Genomic DNA, 16,812 nt, shown 5'->3' with positions numbered 1-16,812 from the left:
TAGTACATTCGATATGAAATCTTTCTATCATATGCCTCAACAGAGAAGAAAAATATTTTGATTTGGAAGAATCGAAAAAAAAACCAATCAATTCAACAATATACATAATGAACACTGGTTGGAAAATCCAACTTGTTTTTAAAGTAACTTTCTAAATTATGTTTGAAACTTTTAAAATATGCATTTACACGATAAACGAATATTGAAAAAAAAATCTAACACGTTTCTTTCTCCACAATTTGTACATTGAGCTACACAAACGTAAACATATGAAATAACCATCGTAAACACGATGCACGAAAAGATCTCCTTTTACCATACACTCCTCTATACACTCTCATTTAATAATATTTATCAAATATAATCCTGTTTGTTTACGTTAATATTTCCTGACAAGTCAATAAGATTATATAACCATTTGAATCTACAGAGTTAAAAATTAGAACGCTTAATTCTATTTATCTCGTTGAAAATTACAGTATCCTTGATGTAAACATTGACCGATAAATCCGCGTTATTCAGTATAGTTCATTCAAGCTGTTATTTGCGTGAAAAAGATGTCAACGCGTGGTGAGTAAAGCAATTCTTATATATGTGTACATATTTTGTAATCGACCTATCTTTTTAGCATTCTAACATTTTCATGTGTTTATTTAACAACAAAACAACACCAGTTATCTTTTTGTGAAGGTGCAATTGAGACTTAATTTTAGAAGTTGTTCGACCCATATCTTAACCTAATTATTTACAGTTTTATTTTTAACTTTTATTCAAGTGCTGCAAGATATAGAAAATCTATAACAAAACTGAAAATAATGCAAAATATATAGATTTTGCTAAGCTGTGTTGTATTTTATTATTGATTTCCGCGTGTGTAGTGTACGTAACGCACGGATATCATATATCATTTACTGTAGTGTGTTAATTGTGTTGCGCTCAAGTGTTGCGTTATATCATATAACTTATATGATATTTATACTGTATAATAATACTAGTCACTGATTAAATGGAGGGGTTAGTTGAGAATACAAAGTAATGGCGATGTATTTCAGTGGTATTTGTCTCTTCCGTCAAGTGCATTGCATTATTTGTACAGCTTCATTTAGAAATTTTATATGGAATAAGCTAATAAAAACTATTTCGGGAATATTACGTAAAGTTTGGTTGTTGTTGGGTTTTTTTTTTTTTGGAGGGGGGGATGGGGGAGGGTTGAAAGGGGGCAGTAGGATTTTTTCGGATTAATCATTTATTTTAATCTGTTGTTTTGCATGCTTAATTTTTTGTTTCTCTTTTGTTCTCGTAGAAAGTCCTGACGTATACTGAACCGCTATATAATAATAATAAAAGTACGCACTTAGGTGAAGAATTTAAAGCATTATCTATATTTACAACGGTAAACATAATATTTGTCTAAAGGTCATGATGAAAAACAATAGATAAAACTAAGTAATCCACTTATTTACTGTAATCCCATATAAGAGCTATTAGTACATATACCAGTTGACAAAAGAAATGATACAAGAGGGGGGCAAGGGGGGTTCCAATAACAGCAAAACAGTAAATTGATTTGGCTTAAAACAGATAACAAGGAATTGAAAAGGGACAATAACAGATAACAGTAAATGAAATTTTAAAATCAGTCCGGTCCAGGACCAATACAGTACAGTCAGTACATCTTATTATATAACTGGTTGTATGGATTGCTAGGCCTTAACAGAGACAAATATATTCACTTATTTTAAGGATATTTTGTCGAGAAATTAAATATTTGAAGCTATTAAAGACACATCTTTATTTGCAGCAACAGTTTCTGAGCTTCACTTTTCATTATGTGAACCAGTTAAAAAGTTATCGAAAAACTGATAGTCAGGGTTCTCTTTCATGTAAATACAAAGAGGAGGAGTAGCACTTCTAAGTGTGAATGCTAAAGAAATATGTCGTGTAATTCCCAAAGGCAACATTTCACTCACATGCTCAAACAAATGATACATATATACTATTTTTGTATTTTGTAAATAAGTATAAAAGGAGATGTGGTATGATTGCCAATAAGACAACTATCCAAAAGCGACAAAAAGACACAGAAATTAACAACTATATAGCTCATCATATCACCTTCGACTATGAGCAACAAACCAATACTGCATAGTCAGATATAAAAGGCCTTGAAATGACAAACGAAAAACAATCAAAACGAGAAATTTAACAGCTTGATTTATCTAAAAAATAATAAACGAAAGAAACCACTGAATTGCAGGCTCCTGACTTGGGACAGGCACATACAGAAAGTGGCGGGGTAAAACATGTTAGTTGGTGCCTAACCTTGGACAGTGGTGTAACAGTACAACATAACGTTTATTGTGTGGTCATTGAATTAAAATTATATACGGTGTATCAAGGCTTTTTTTTATTAAAAAAAATCCATATGATAAGTTATTGTAAAAGTTATACATTGTTAAAAGTGATTTTTAATCAAATTTTATATACAAATTGTCATTTTCACAAATTATAATTTGTACAAAAAATGTGTACAAAGTCAAAATACAAATTATAATTTTTAGAAAAATGTGTACAAAGTAAAAACAAAAATTATAATTTGTACCTATTTTATGTACAAATTATAATTTGTACAAAATTTTACATCTAAAAACATGTTCACAGACAATGGAATTTATTACAAAGAGTAACAATAATGTATACGGGAATGGTCCTGGACCCCACTGTTTTTAAATATGTTTATGTGATGTTTGTTACTGGAATCCTTCTGCAAATATGTCACCTCCATATCACCAATGGAAAGACCCCAATAGTGATAATAAAAAGATGTGGTATGAGTGCCAATGAGACAACTTTCCATCCAAATCACAATGTTCATTTTCTTCAATTTCTACTTAAGATTGGCTGTCAAACTGCTAACATTCCAATTTTCAATAACAGTTAACAGCAAAACAATCTCACAATAACAGATAACAATAAAAATAATAGTCCTATAACAGATAACAAGGAATAAGACAATAACAGCTAACAGTAAATATATTTTCAGAATAACAGATAACAAAGAATTAAATTACCCCATAACAGCATAACAGTTAAACCCCTTGCCCCCCCCCCCCCCCCTCATACAAGACAATTATATATATTTGTATTTTCAATACCATTGATTTAAAAGGCAAACACGTTTTTTTCTTAATTTTTTTTTTATTTCAAAACATTCTAAAGCAAGTAATAGCTACACATGTCCTCGGGCGCCTGTCATTTTTTTTTTTAATTTGTTAAGTTTTGTAGTTGTTCTCAAGTTCTAGAACTTTAATGCCAGAAATAAAGGGAACGAGCACACAGAGCACTCAAGAATGTCGCGACTGTTTTCTCTGTATACAATTTATGCCTAGATACATAATTATGTACACACTATGCATATAACGTGTGTGTGTGTTACTAAACATGTTGTTTTCTTCAATCTATTTTGTTTTAAATCCCTGACCCAGTTTAGCGTACAAAAAAGCATGACATGTATACATAATATTATCACTAGACTAATAGACTAGTATAGTAGGTCATAAAAGCGTGTATTAAACTGTTAACAAAAAAATTTTCAAAGGCAACTTAATTAGTGCAAAATAAGTCTTTGCAATTTGAACAATTATAAATTATAAAAACAAGTATGTTCTGATTATGAATTAAATATACCAAAGCTTTATACTTTGGGAAAATACTGTGATGATAGTCAGTCTGACATATTCGTCTTTAATAAAACTATATTAAGGAATATATATGCCAGGGGCGGATCCAGTCATTTTGAAAAGGGGATGGGGGTTCCCAACCCAATAAAAAAAGGAGGGGTTCCAACTATATACTCCCATTCAAATGCATTGATCGTCCCCAAAAAAGGGAGTTTCCAACCCCCGGACCCCCCCCCCTGGATCCGCCAATGTATATATTAAAGATTGACATTGCATGGTTGTGTACATTGTTGAAATATCGAGTTAAGTACGTAAATGCCTTCTGGTTGATCACCCAATTAAAAGTCATTAACTTGCATGTAATATTTGTCGCTGGTCATTAAGATTACCAATGAATTAATTTCTCTTCATTTATGAAATCATTATCAATTGCATTTAAGGATTGATTGAACGTTTAAAGAATGGAGAGTGTATCCTTAATGCGGAGGGTTACATGTGGGAGTTTGAAAGAAGAGGATATCTTAAGGCAGGGGCTTTTATCCCAGAAGTTGTATTAGAAAAACCGGAACTTCTACGACAGATGCATTTAGAATTTGTACATGCAGGCACAGACGTTGTCGAGGCATTTACTGTAAGTTTGGTATAAATTGAATAGAGATATCAGCTAAAAGAAAAATGCAACCCCTCCGTCCTAACAAAAATGAAACAAAAAACAAAACCTATTAACAAACAAAACCCAAAACATGAAAAGTATACCTTAGGTGTTCAATATGTCATGTGTCGTTTCCATGTGTCAACCTTAAAATAAAGACGACAACAATAAATCGATGTTAAATTCCCGTAAATCGATTATTGACTGATAATTCGATTTTTGATTGATAAATCGATTATAATTGATTGTTGTTGATTCGTTTACTGTAAGTTTGGTATAAATTAATTGAAAGGAGATATCAGCTAAAAAAATCAAACGACTATACTGGAGTAAATAGACCTAAGACCGATCAAACATGTCGCTAGTGAGTTGAGACACCGACAAAACGATTCTAATCGCTCAAATATAGACAAGTTGTAAATAAATTAGATACAGATGCGATCTACCATCATTATCGATCCTAAAATAACAAAGCATAAGCTCTTAGGATATATATTCAGTGGAAAAGGTCAGAATGAAAGTACTTTAGTTAAAAACATCTCGATATAGATAATACTTTGTTCAAATAACAGCTGGGCTGACTGCTTTTTCAGCTAGTTAAATAGTTCCTGTGGTATTTTATTTGTTTTCTAGTCTTGATGTCGTTTTCGTAAAGCAATTTTGTTAAAAGTTACTTTCGAAATGTTCAATACGTACGATAATTAACTAGTAGGTTCAGTCAATTTTAAATGCTACAAAAAAAACCATTTCCGACGTGAAGGCTACGGTCTTTTAGACGAAGTTGCTAATTTTAAACTATTATTAAAACTTGTTCAGTTCAAGTCAACTCTTGATTTCCATTATATTATAAAAATTACAGTACTATGGTCATAGGGAAAAATTACGGTTAATTGGTCGTGAAGACGATTTGGAAAAACTCAATCGCATTGCCTTAAAGATAGCCAGAGAAGTCGCAGACGAAACTGGAACGCTAATGGCGGGAGGAATATGCAACACAGGCATATATGTTGTAGGGGATGAAGAGGCCAGCGACAAAATACGAGCAATGTTCAAGGTAAATCTGTCATAAATACAGTTTCAATTGGAACATCATATAATAACTACATAGATGGATGAATAAATATTCGAAAAACAAAAATCTGTGGCGTATATAATACTGTTAACTTCTATTCATATTTTCCATTTAACAGACTATACTGCATGACACTGAACGAGGTAATTGCAATCTGGGGGAGGAAGGGGGGGGGGCATATATATATGCTTCTCTTTTTAATTCCACATTTTGGTGACCCTCAAAAACCATTGTTCATCTTTTTATACTATATCAATATGGCCCCGATCCCATGTTCGAATTGCTGTCATACGCCTATAATGTTCCCGACTGTCTTGACAATGAAATTACAGTCTGGTCATGTCTTTGTCGGTTTTATAGAATGGACAAATTATACGGGAAAATATTACCCAAAAAATCAACAATAGAGAATAATCATAATGAGCCGGCAAATCTGCAAAAAATGGGCCAAATCTACAGAAATATATTAAAAAAAAAAAAAAATTATGGGCAAAAAAATACAGAAAATTTCCCTAAAACGTGAAAGAATACTGAAATGATGTCTAGAACACGAGATCGAAATATTTGTTTTACATTTCCAGGAACAAGTAGAATGGGCTGTAGAGGAGAAAGCAGACTTCATTATCGGAGAAACTTTTAACGACTTAGGGGAGGGCCTGTTAGCATTAGAAGCAATAAAGAAATACGGCAATGGTTTGTATCGTTTTATAAGTCGCCATTTTAATTTAAAACACATTGACATTTATCAATTTGCACTACAGTCCTACCTCGTGTCGAATTCGGTTATGTCGAAGTCTGATGAGTCGAAGTAATTTTTAGGTCCAGGTAAAATTCCCGTTTGATTAAAGCATTATGACCTCTGATGGTAATTTTGGTGAACGGTACAAATACCTTGCAGCCGTTTAGCGATGAAAATGTTTGGACTTTTATCTTTTAGCATATGTTTACTGAGTGTATGTATATTTTACAGTACAAATTAGTATTCAGTATGATTTGGAATCCATTACAATTGTAGTTGCAGTTTATACTAGTAGAAATTTGAATACTAATATAAATCCAGTGCAAGACAAAATTCCGACATTTTCTTATTTAAATATTTATGGTGAACCTTATTTCTACATTTTAATTCTTCTTAATCGCATCAGTTGATACAAATGCCATAGGATCAATATATATTGTTTTTTTCTGGAGCATATAAAATAAGTTGACAAACTGAAACCATCTTCATCTATCTAGGTCGTCAACTTGTAAAAGGTCGTATATTTTGGTTATTACCTGTAAAAGGTCATTGACCGATAGTACAAGTACTATATATAGGTACATTCATTACATCGATTATCATATGATAGCTTTAACGTATTGCGTATCGGTGTCAATTTCTATACTTGCATATATTTATCAGCAAAACGATCTGATTTTGGCAATTGAACTAGAAAAGTATAGCGATTCATACTGCCATACAAAAGAGTTGATAAGGTATTGATTTGATAGGGAAAAAAACTATCCATGCATATCTACAAAACATTTTCAAAAATGTCACTGCACCTGGAAAATTGAATATATTATGATGTCACTTTTCCTGTTTCATTAAACTTATTGCTGTTATAAGAACAAGAGAAAAGAAAAGAGAAAAGGTGATATAGTCTTTGTAAAATGTAAAAAAAAGGGGCTAAAGATAACAGCAGGACAGTCAAACTCGTAGACCGAAAATAAACTGACAATAAAATGGCTAAAAAAGAAAAATACAAACAGACAAATAATAGTACACAAGACACAACATAGAATACTAAAAACTAAAGCAACACTGACCCCTGCATAAACTGGGGGTGATCTCATGTGCTCCGGAAGGGTAGCGGCAGATCCTGCTCCACATGTGGCACCCACCTTTTCGCTCATGCTATCACAAAACTATTCAGATCTAATCAGTTAATATCTTCAGGTGACGCCCCTCAGATACGAGAAGCTATCATCTTTTATCGATTGTTTGTGCATTTTTCCTTTGATCTTTTTTGTGATAAGTTTTCATATCATGCTACTCGCTTGAGATGAATTATCGCTAAAAACTAAGGAGGCACGTGGCGTTGCTAACGAAAATGACATGAAATTGACAACCTCGTCATAGGTAAAATAGCGATAAACAGATTATCATTGGTCATCTCAACTCTTTTGCATTTCTCGCTTTCGCCGTCCCGGCTCAAGCGAGAAAATCAATCTCGTTGAGATGATCAACGATAATCTATAAGTACATAAAGTTTTTGTTGCAAATATTGGTCCGTGTTACAAAAAGGAGATGTAAATTTTGAAAATGAAAAATGAAAAAAACAAAAAACAAAAATGATTTTAAGCAAATAAAAAGGATGCCGGCGTACATAACACTCCACATAAAACTGAAGATGCAGCAACAAGAACTTCGCCAAAAAAACGGGATAAACTCAGGGACTCCAGATGAGTAGGCAGATCCTGTCCCATTAGTGGCACTTGTCGTGCTACATGTTGCTTTCAAATTTTTAATTTAAATTTCCGGTTTACAGATAGCATTCAATGATGTCATAAATCAGGCATATTTGTTTTATGAAAATATTTTGTTTTATCGAAAACATAAAAAGGGTTAAATATATTTTTCTAAATGGTAATGTATTGGAAATCTTGTAGGTGTACCCGCTGTAATAACTCTAACACCATACATTCCCGATGAAACAACTGACGATGTACCCTTCCCAGAAGCCTGTCGTCGTCTTGAAGAGGCTGGCGCAGATGTTGTTGGGATTAATTGTGGCAGAGGCCCAAGAACTATGCTTCCATTGTTACGAGAAATTAAAAAGGTTTGTCAGGTGAGTATCTTATAAATATCCTTTTGTTCAAAGTTATTTTATGTTTTGTTGTTACACCACTGTCCCTGGTTAAGGGAGGCTATTGCGGCTGAGAAGCGTTTGCGGATCACGAAAATATAAAAAAAAAGTCTGTAGAAAAACGGATCACGATAGCGAAAATTCGCCGATCACGAAGAACGAAAATAACCCATCAGGCCCCTCTAATATAGGAGATAGAGAATATCATAATTTAACAAATAATCCACCGAAAAAAATCATGGCTGAAAGATGGAATGACATACGTGTTGTCATATTATTTGAACTTGATCTTGACAGTATATTCCGCAGAACAGGCTGACAATACTAACCGTGGGATCTTGACAGTATATTCCACAGAACAGGCTGACAATACTAAACGTGGGATCTTGACAGTATATTCCACAGAACAGGCTGACAATACTAACCGTGGGATCTTGACAGTATATTCCACAGAACAGGCTGACAATACTAACCGTGGGATCTTGACAGTATATTCCACAGAACAGGCTGACAATACTAACCGTGGGATCTTGACAGTATATTCCACAGAACAAGCTGACAATACAAACCGTGGGATCTTGACAGTATATTCCACAGAACAGGCTGACAATACTAACCGTGGGAATATGTTTGCATTGTGATGAAGTTTTACAAATATAATTTTCACACATGCACGACAAATGTGTAGTGTCTATAATTAATACAGCGTAATAAAAAAAAGTTAATGTTACAAACTGTCAAGTTTGGTAAAACATCAAAGCCAATCATCAATGCACACTATATTTTTTTCGTTTATCATATACTTAGACTAAATAACATATGATTTTAACTGTATGATAATAGGATTAAATTAACGTAAATTCCATATTTTTCGAATTGGTGCTTAGCGGGCTGATATGAAAAGTTAATCACATGCTTCCATTGTTATCATATGCCTTTCCGTAATGTTATCGGATGGCATTCCGGAAAATACACCTTAATGCTACGTTTTCAGTAAAAACATTACAAAGTAGTGTACAAAACAATTATTTGGATACTGAAAAGTATCTTGTATAAAATAATGATATAAAAAAATTAAAAAAGCATACAAATTATTACATAAATGCATTTTTTAAAAGTTTCAAACATAATTTAGAAAGTTACTTTTAAAAAGTTGACTTCAAAGTTCCAAACAGTGTTCATTTTGTATATTGTTGATTTTTTTGTCGATTTGTCCATATTAAAATGTTTTTCTTCTCTGTTGAGGCATATATATGGTAGAAAGATTTCATATCGAATATACTAAATTTGGGGTCCGACGTCCGTGAACTTGTCACTCTTTGAACTTCTATTTGGGAAACACGTAAAAGGATCAATATATAAATCTGTTATTTTTCTCCATGATGAGTGCCAATGAGACAACTCTCTACCAGAGACCAATTGACATAAAACGTAATAAAATGCAATGTTTCCCCATTTAGATCCGAAAAGGAGGAAGATAGTCTATATTTTGCTTTACTATAAAAAGTTTGTCGGGAATTACCATAAATAGTGTACCCCGAATAGACAACGTTGAAAACGTATGAGAATCGTCCAGTGGACAAACTTGCAAGACATTTCATTTCTTTGAAAACTAAGTCGGTTTGACTACGCAAATTATCAAAAAAACTATGTAGCTGTTGTTTTTCAAAGTTAAAGCACAATTACGGAAAAGCACTATGTAGCATGCAACTAATCTAATTTTTCAATGAATAGCGTCGCAAATATCAATTTATTTGTAAAAATCGGCAAAATCCGACATTGGACATCTTGCAAGACATTTGTCAGAAGCCGTTGCATTTTTATATGAAGTGCGAGTTCTACAAAAATTCGATTCTGATATAGTCTATGTATGTACTTTTGTGAGCACAATTTACACAAACGAAATATCATATAATCTTATATTTTAAAACCTATAAATTTTGATAACTTAACATTTTCCAAAATCTTAATGACCACTATTTGTTTTTACCAAAAAATAGCGTTGATCGTTACAGGAACGCATATTCAGTAATATTGTAATAATTTATATATAAAGCATATCATTCATTCGAATTTTCGTGAATATAACACTGTTTTGAAGAACACACACACCCCTGCTAAAGTTATTATGCGTATAGTCTGTTACGTCTGACACGCATATTTTTGACGCTATGTCAATATGTTGTCCTTGTTTTAGACTATAGAAAAGTATGATAAAACAATTTGCACTTTTTTTCGCAATAGTATTCACCTGTCTAGTCTATGGATATAAGTTTTATATATCTTAACTGTTATGATTTTAAAGAAAAGCTGTTTATTAGTGTGGACTTGTTGAATACACAGTATTGACGCAATCAAGTGCGTAACGTCATGTACAAAGCAATGAACGTAAAGCAAATATGATATACAGCAACAAACGACAACACAACTACAGGCTTCTGACTTGGGACAGGCATATACACTATGTGGTGGGTTTAAACTAGTTTGAAAGCGCAAACCCTCCCCTAACCTAGAATAGTGGTGTAACAATACAACAGAAGAACAAACTATAAAAATCAGTTGACAAGGGCTTAGATCGATTCACAGCAGAAAGACATCTAACATTAAATGTTTCTGATTTAAAACCTTCTTAGAAGAAAATATACAAGGATGTTATAATGTAATTTTTTTTATTTCTCCATGTATAATAGTCAAGCATAGATTCTAAAGAGATATTTCGTATTTGTTTTGTTGTAGTATTGTTTCATATCCTTAATTTGTCATTAACAATTATTTAAGTGCATAACTGATATATTTTAGGGTCCAGTAGCTGCAATGCCGGTACCTTTCCGAACAACAGATGATCATAGAACATTTCAGTCCTTGTTGGACCCAGAAACAGGTTGGTGTGTTTAACGTTTGTCAAATATTTATAAAACAGCGAAGAAAGTAAGCCTAATTCCCTTTCTATTGGTTATTTTATAGAAATATCTCGATCAAAATTTACTGTATTACGACATTCGCTTTTAACTTACGGTTATAACGACACAGGCGCGGATCCAGCTATTTTAAAAGGGGGGATGTCCCAACCCAGAGTAAAAGGGGGGTTCCAACTATATGCTCCCATTCAAATGCATTGATCGGCAAAAAAGGGGGTTTCCAACCCCGGAACCCCCCCCCCCCCTGGATCCGCCACTGCGACATGACGCATGCATTTCTTAACATTCAAAAAACATCAATAAAGACAATTGACATTTCAATGATTAAATTGAGGACTAATACATGATAATTGGAAAGGTGGAAACGTTTTTAACTCTCTTTCGAGATTGTGTTGGTAAATGGTCAATTATTTGTAAGTTAACAATGTGAGGAATGTTTTCTGCTTATTGGTAGGATTGTTGTCTTTGACACATTCCCAGTTGCATTCTTTGTTCTACTGACAAGTTAACTAAAATGTGTAAGTGTTATTACCTAATTTAACCAAGATTTTATTCTCTCCGGTTATAATTATTTAAATATCTTTCCTATTACCCTTCTGTACAGCTTTCTAGATGTCAGACCAACAATTTAAAATCCCTATCTTTTCAACCAAATTTTGCAATTGTCTGCGTCTACTTTGCAGTGACCGCCTTCAACACGTTTTCTGAAAATTTTACCTTACTTTTAACTTCATATAAACCAGGTATATCATGAATTGTACAGTTATCACTTTTCTACATGAAAATTGTCAACCCATGTTTAAAAACTTCCAAGAAAGAGATGTCTTTCGGAGGACAAGTACTACTAAAAATAACCCCTTGTTTTCTGGAAATATTAAATCAGTATACCATGGAGCGCATTAATTCTCAATTTTAATGCAAACTCATAATCAAGTAAATGTTGGCTCAAAATGATTATATTTCTCTTTCACCAAAAGTTTCATTTCAGCAAATTTTTTTGTTAGTTTAAGTAAATTATGACATCAACAGCACTATTTTGTGTCCGAGTAAGGCTACTTGTACTTCTAATTTGGAGGGAGTAAATTGAATAAATCTTATTGTGTACACTATATTTAAGATTGTTTACGTCTTTTGTAGGTAAATCTTTGTATCCACTAGATTTAGCTTGTGCTATGTGTAGCCGTTCAGACATTCGACAGTTCGCAACTGAAGCAAAAGAAATGGGAATAGAATATATAGGATTATGTTGCGGAAATGCACCAAATTATTTCCGAGAATTGGCACAAGTTTATGGAAGACAGCCTGAAGCATCAAAGTATTCACCCGACATATCTCAAAGCTTTATATTTGGAGAAAAAATTAGTAAAAAATATTCAAGCTCTGACAAGCTAAGGCAGTACATGGTTACAGGAAAACCCACCGAATAAGCTATCATTTAAATTGCAATGAGTTTAGTTTGAAGCTTCTTGCACTTGTTCGCTGCTTTTTTGGCTAGTAGAATTATTGACATATAACATATCATTTCATTTGTAATATTAACAAAACAACGTTCTTCTTTTTTATATTCACTACATATCTTGCTAAATCTAAGATGACATGCATGTCAAATATATCTATACTATTAAACGAGAAGACCTCATTTTGTGTGTCGCTTCTATTCCTTCCACAATAAATTAATCATCATGCCTCTGTGTTCTTTAGGTAACGTCATGCATAGTCGCATTTGTCATCCGTTCTTATGATTATTCAGATTGAGTTATTTTGGGAGAAAAACGACAAAATAGGTGTCCGGATATTGTTTCCGTTATCAGACTGACTTTTAGTCATAGATAAGACTTCCGGTTTTAAACATGCAATAGAACAACCAATCGTATGATAGATTACAAAAATGAAAAATAAATAAGCCAATCAGAGCGTTCTCAATATCATGGTTTTTAGATCGCAAGAACCACAACTATTATACCTCCTTAGAGACAATTATTTTTTCGCGTTTATCCACCTGTAAACTACAATTATACGATTATACTCATTTATCATATGTTTAGTAGTAAATACAGTAGTTTTGCATATTTAATAAATAGCCTGCTGTTTAATCCATATCGCGCAACTTTGATGCGCACCCTTTATCGCATACCCTTTATCACACCCCTACTTTTTAATTTTTTTGGCACACTAAATGCAACTATAAAAAATACAAAACACACAAATAAATACAATAAACAAAATATTTTTAAAACAACGTACAGCACGCAAATTGTAAGGTAACCCAGGTGCTTCGGATAAGTCATTGAACAGTTCTTTTAAGGCCTTTGAAACAAGACAAAAGTAGAACTGAAAGCTATGGATCAGAAAACAGTTCATATACTATAATACTCTTCTGTTGAAATATATGATAAAGCGTATAATACATGGCCAAATCCGTATCACATGCCGTATCACCCTCGACCAATATCATCCCTCGGGCCCAAAGGCCCTTGGGCTGATAATGATGTCTCGGGATGATACGACATATGATACGGATTTTGCCATGTATTATTCTCTATATAATAAACAGAGGCTCTCTGTATTCTGTCTACTTTTTTCTAAAATATTTACTATCTAATGGGTCATACCAGTTGCATATATATATATTGAAATAAGTAAAACATGTGGAAACAAGAATGTGTCCATAGTATACGGATGCCACATCGGCACTATCATTTACTATGTTTAGTGGACCGTGAAATGGCGGGGGTAAAATCTCTAATTTGGCATTAAAATTAGAAAGATCATATCATAGGGAACATATTTACTAAGTTACGAGTTGGTTGGACTTCAACTTCATCAAAAACTACCTCGACAAAAACTTTAACCTGAAGCGGGACAGACGGACGGACGAACGAACGAACGGACGAACAGACTAGAAAACATAATTCCCATAAATGGGGCATAAAAATGTATTGTTGAAAGTGAAAGTATGTGTTTGGCCAAAATGAAAGTAGGGTAGAGATTAGAGGGAGGCAGGACTTATTCGGGACGTCGGGATCGGGTGTTTTTAAGCTCGGGATTTCGGGATTGATCTTTACGGGATGCAGGAATGTCTTTTTTAAATTTCGGGATGTCGGGATATAAATTTCTTTAAAATACGCACCTCGGGACTTCATGTTTTTAAGCCCAGGATTTCGGGACCAGGGCCCCTCAGACCACCTCTCAAATGAGACTTGGTCATTTTTACGAGATTCAAATCCTGCCATTGGCATTTTAACTTAATAGGGCTCTCAAAAGGAAAAGCACTGATGGATTGTCCTAGAAGCACATTTTATTAGAATAATAATGGTCTATAAGCGGTTTCATTTATTTCATGTTTGAAGCGGTGCAAATTTTTAATTTAAATTTGACTTTTACCAAATGCATTGTAGCAAAGGGGAAGAATAATTGTGGTATAAGGCCAGAAACACGAAAAATAATTGAATTTAACAGAAAGGAAACACATAACGGACTTAAAAGGGAGAGGGCTTTTGATACCTTGTATGAAATTCTCCAGTCGTAATATCTTTTACAAAAATTCATCCTACAACAGTTAACAAGCTGTATATGCCCGCGATTTCGCGGATGTATTCTAGTATATATAGAAAGGAATAAAATATAACGTTCAGAATGCTGTCGGCATTTATTATTTGATTTTTGTCTCGCCTTGACGGAGTCAAAAGGCGAGAAATAGTTATTTTATTTGCGCGGCGTCGGCGGCGGTATCAACAATTGTATTAGTTTGTGATTAGGTCTAGATTATGGTGAACCACTTGTTGTAATTCAATGATATTTGGTATACAGTTGAATGATCATTATGGGAATCAAACCCCTTTTCAGCTTTCTACGACAAAAAAGTCTGCGTACCGTGAAGTACACTTTTTATATTATTTCATCCATGAAGAAAACCAAATGCTGGTTTGACACCCCATCTAAAATTCATAACTATTTTCTTTAACAGGAGACTTACCGTTGTTCGATGCAAACTTATTTTTTGTACCTTCTTTATTTGTGCCCGACCCCACTCACTTTCTTACCGATTTTCGCCACGGGGACAATCAATTGAAAGAATTATCATTACCCCCGCTCCCCTAAAAAAAACCCAACCAAACCCAAACCATCCAACAAAAAAAAACAACAAACAACCAAAAAAATTCAATGGGTGTTGATTCCATCGAAGTGGTATGAGATATTACTGATTTAACTGTGAAATAAAGTTTATTTTACTCCGATGATGAATATAGGCTCAAGAGCGCTTATACTTTGTTCTGAAAACAATTTCCAAAGCGTATCACTTCTCAAAAATTTGCAGTCGATTTTTCGAACTCTTCTGAGATGTTGCTGACGTTATTTAACCGTTGACATATAATTTATTTAACTCTAACTCTGATGAATGATTGCACCAGAGCTCTTGCAATAGTGACTTTTCTCCCCACAAATAATTAGACGACACTTATCGAATTCATCCCTTGATATTTCTGGTGTTAACTTTTGACATCAGTTTCATTGTACCGATGATAGCCAAGATGTTAAAAGTAATTATTCATACGTGTATATATATATATATATATTTTATTATTTATACGTGTATATAATTCTTTTTTTTTATATTCATACATGTCTTGTTTCGGAGTGGTAAGGTAAAATAAGGTTTGCAAGTTTTTTTTAAGTTAATATACTCGGTCGTATATGGATTGTTGATATGGGTTGTGAGTTCGAACCTGCATGTGGTAGGGTTGACTTCAATATTGATACTTAGTACTGACTAGGATTGTCAGTTTTTCTACCGAAGTCGTGTATTCTAGCTTCGTCCTTCATCAAAGACTTGCCCTCACGAAAATGACAATATTACTGAAAGTGGTGTTAAACACAAAATAAGCAATCAACCAAATGCTCAAAGACCATATATTGATATATGATGATGTGGTTTAAGTGTCAATGAGACAACTCTCCATCCAAATCACAATTTGTAAAAGTAAACCATTATAGGTCAAAGTACGGTCTTCAACACGGAGCCTTGGCTCACACCGAACAGCAAGCTATAAAGGGTCCTAAAAATTGCTAATGTAAAACTATTCAAACGAGGAAAACCAACGGTCTAATCCATAACAAGAGGCTGTCACAACGACAGCAAACCGGATTTATTAATATTTATTTGTGTCCTGGCAATATCACAAGAACCATTACTGATGAATGGTGAAAGTGAAAATCGTCAATATCAAATTTGACCTTCATTTTGTCATCAGTATCAACATCTTAAAATTTGAAAAGCTTAGATTGAATGGTTCATGAGTAAATGCAACAACGTGAATGGAAACGCCATTTCACAATCAAAATCGTCATTATTGAACTTGACCTCTAATTTGCCATCAGTAACAACATATAAAAAATTCAAAAGCTTTGCTTGAATGGTTCATGAGAAAATGCACTGACACGACTGGAAACACCATTTTTCAATCTTTCAAGAACCATAACTCCTGAACGGTAAAAGTCAAAATCGTCATTATTGAACTTGACCTCTATTTTGTCATCAGTAACACCATATTAAAATTTGGGAAGCGTTGGTAAAACAGTGCAAGCGTAAATGCATGGACACGACTGGAAACACCATTTTTCAATCTTTCAAGAACCATAA

The 16,812-nt window shown here is 33.5% G+C and overlaps 1 protein-coding gene across 1 annotated transcript; it reads left to right on the top strand.

The window, feature by feature from the left end:
* Window positions 1-462: 462 nt before the first annotated feature.
* Window positions 463-12,810, top strand: LOC143047762 (betaine--homocysteine S-methyltransferase 1-like). Its single transcript, XM_076221009.1, has 7 exons — window positions 463-570; window positions 4,121-4,311; window positions 5,192-5,386; window positions 5,986-6,097; window positions 8,057-8,235; window positions 11,053-11,134; window positions 12,309-12,810. The coding sequence occupies exons 1-7, from the start codon at window positions 558-560 to the stop codon at window positions 12,596-12,598; spliced, it is 1,062 nt and encodes a 353-aa protein (XP_076077124.1). The 5' UTR covers window positions 463-557; the 3' UTR covers window positions 12,599-12,810.
* The last annotated feature ends 4,002 nt before the right edge of the window (window positions 12,811-16,812 follow it).

This window comes from Mytilus galloprovincialis, chromosome 10 (genome assembly GCF_965363235.1).
Source record: "Mytilus galloprovincialis chromosome 10, xbMytGall1.hap1.1, whole genome shotgun sequence".
Taxonomy (NCBI): Eukaryota; Metazoa; Mollusca; class Bivalvia; order Mytilida; family Mytilidae; genus Mytilus; species Mytilus galloprovincialis.
The sequence above is the reverse complement of the archived record's forward strand: the minus strand, read 5'-3'. Positions and strand labels throughout refer to the sequence as shown.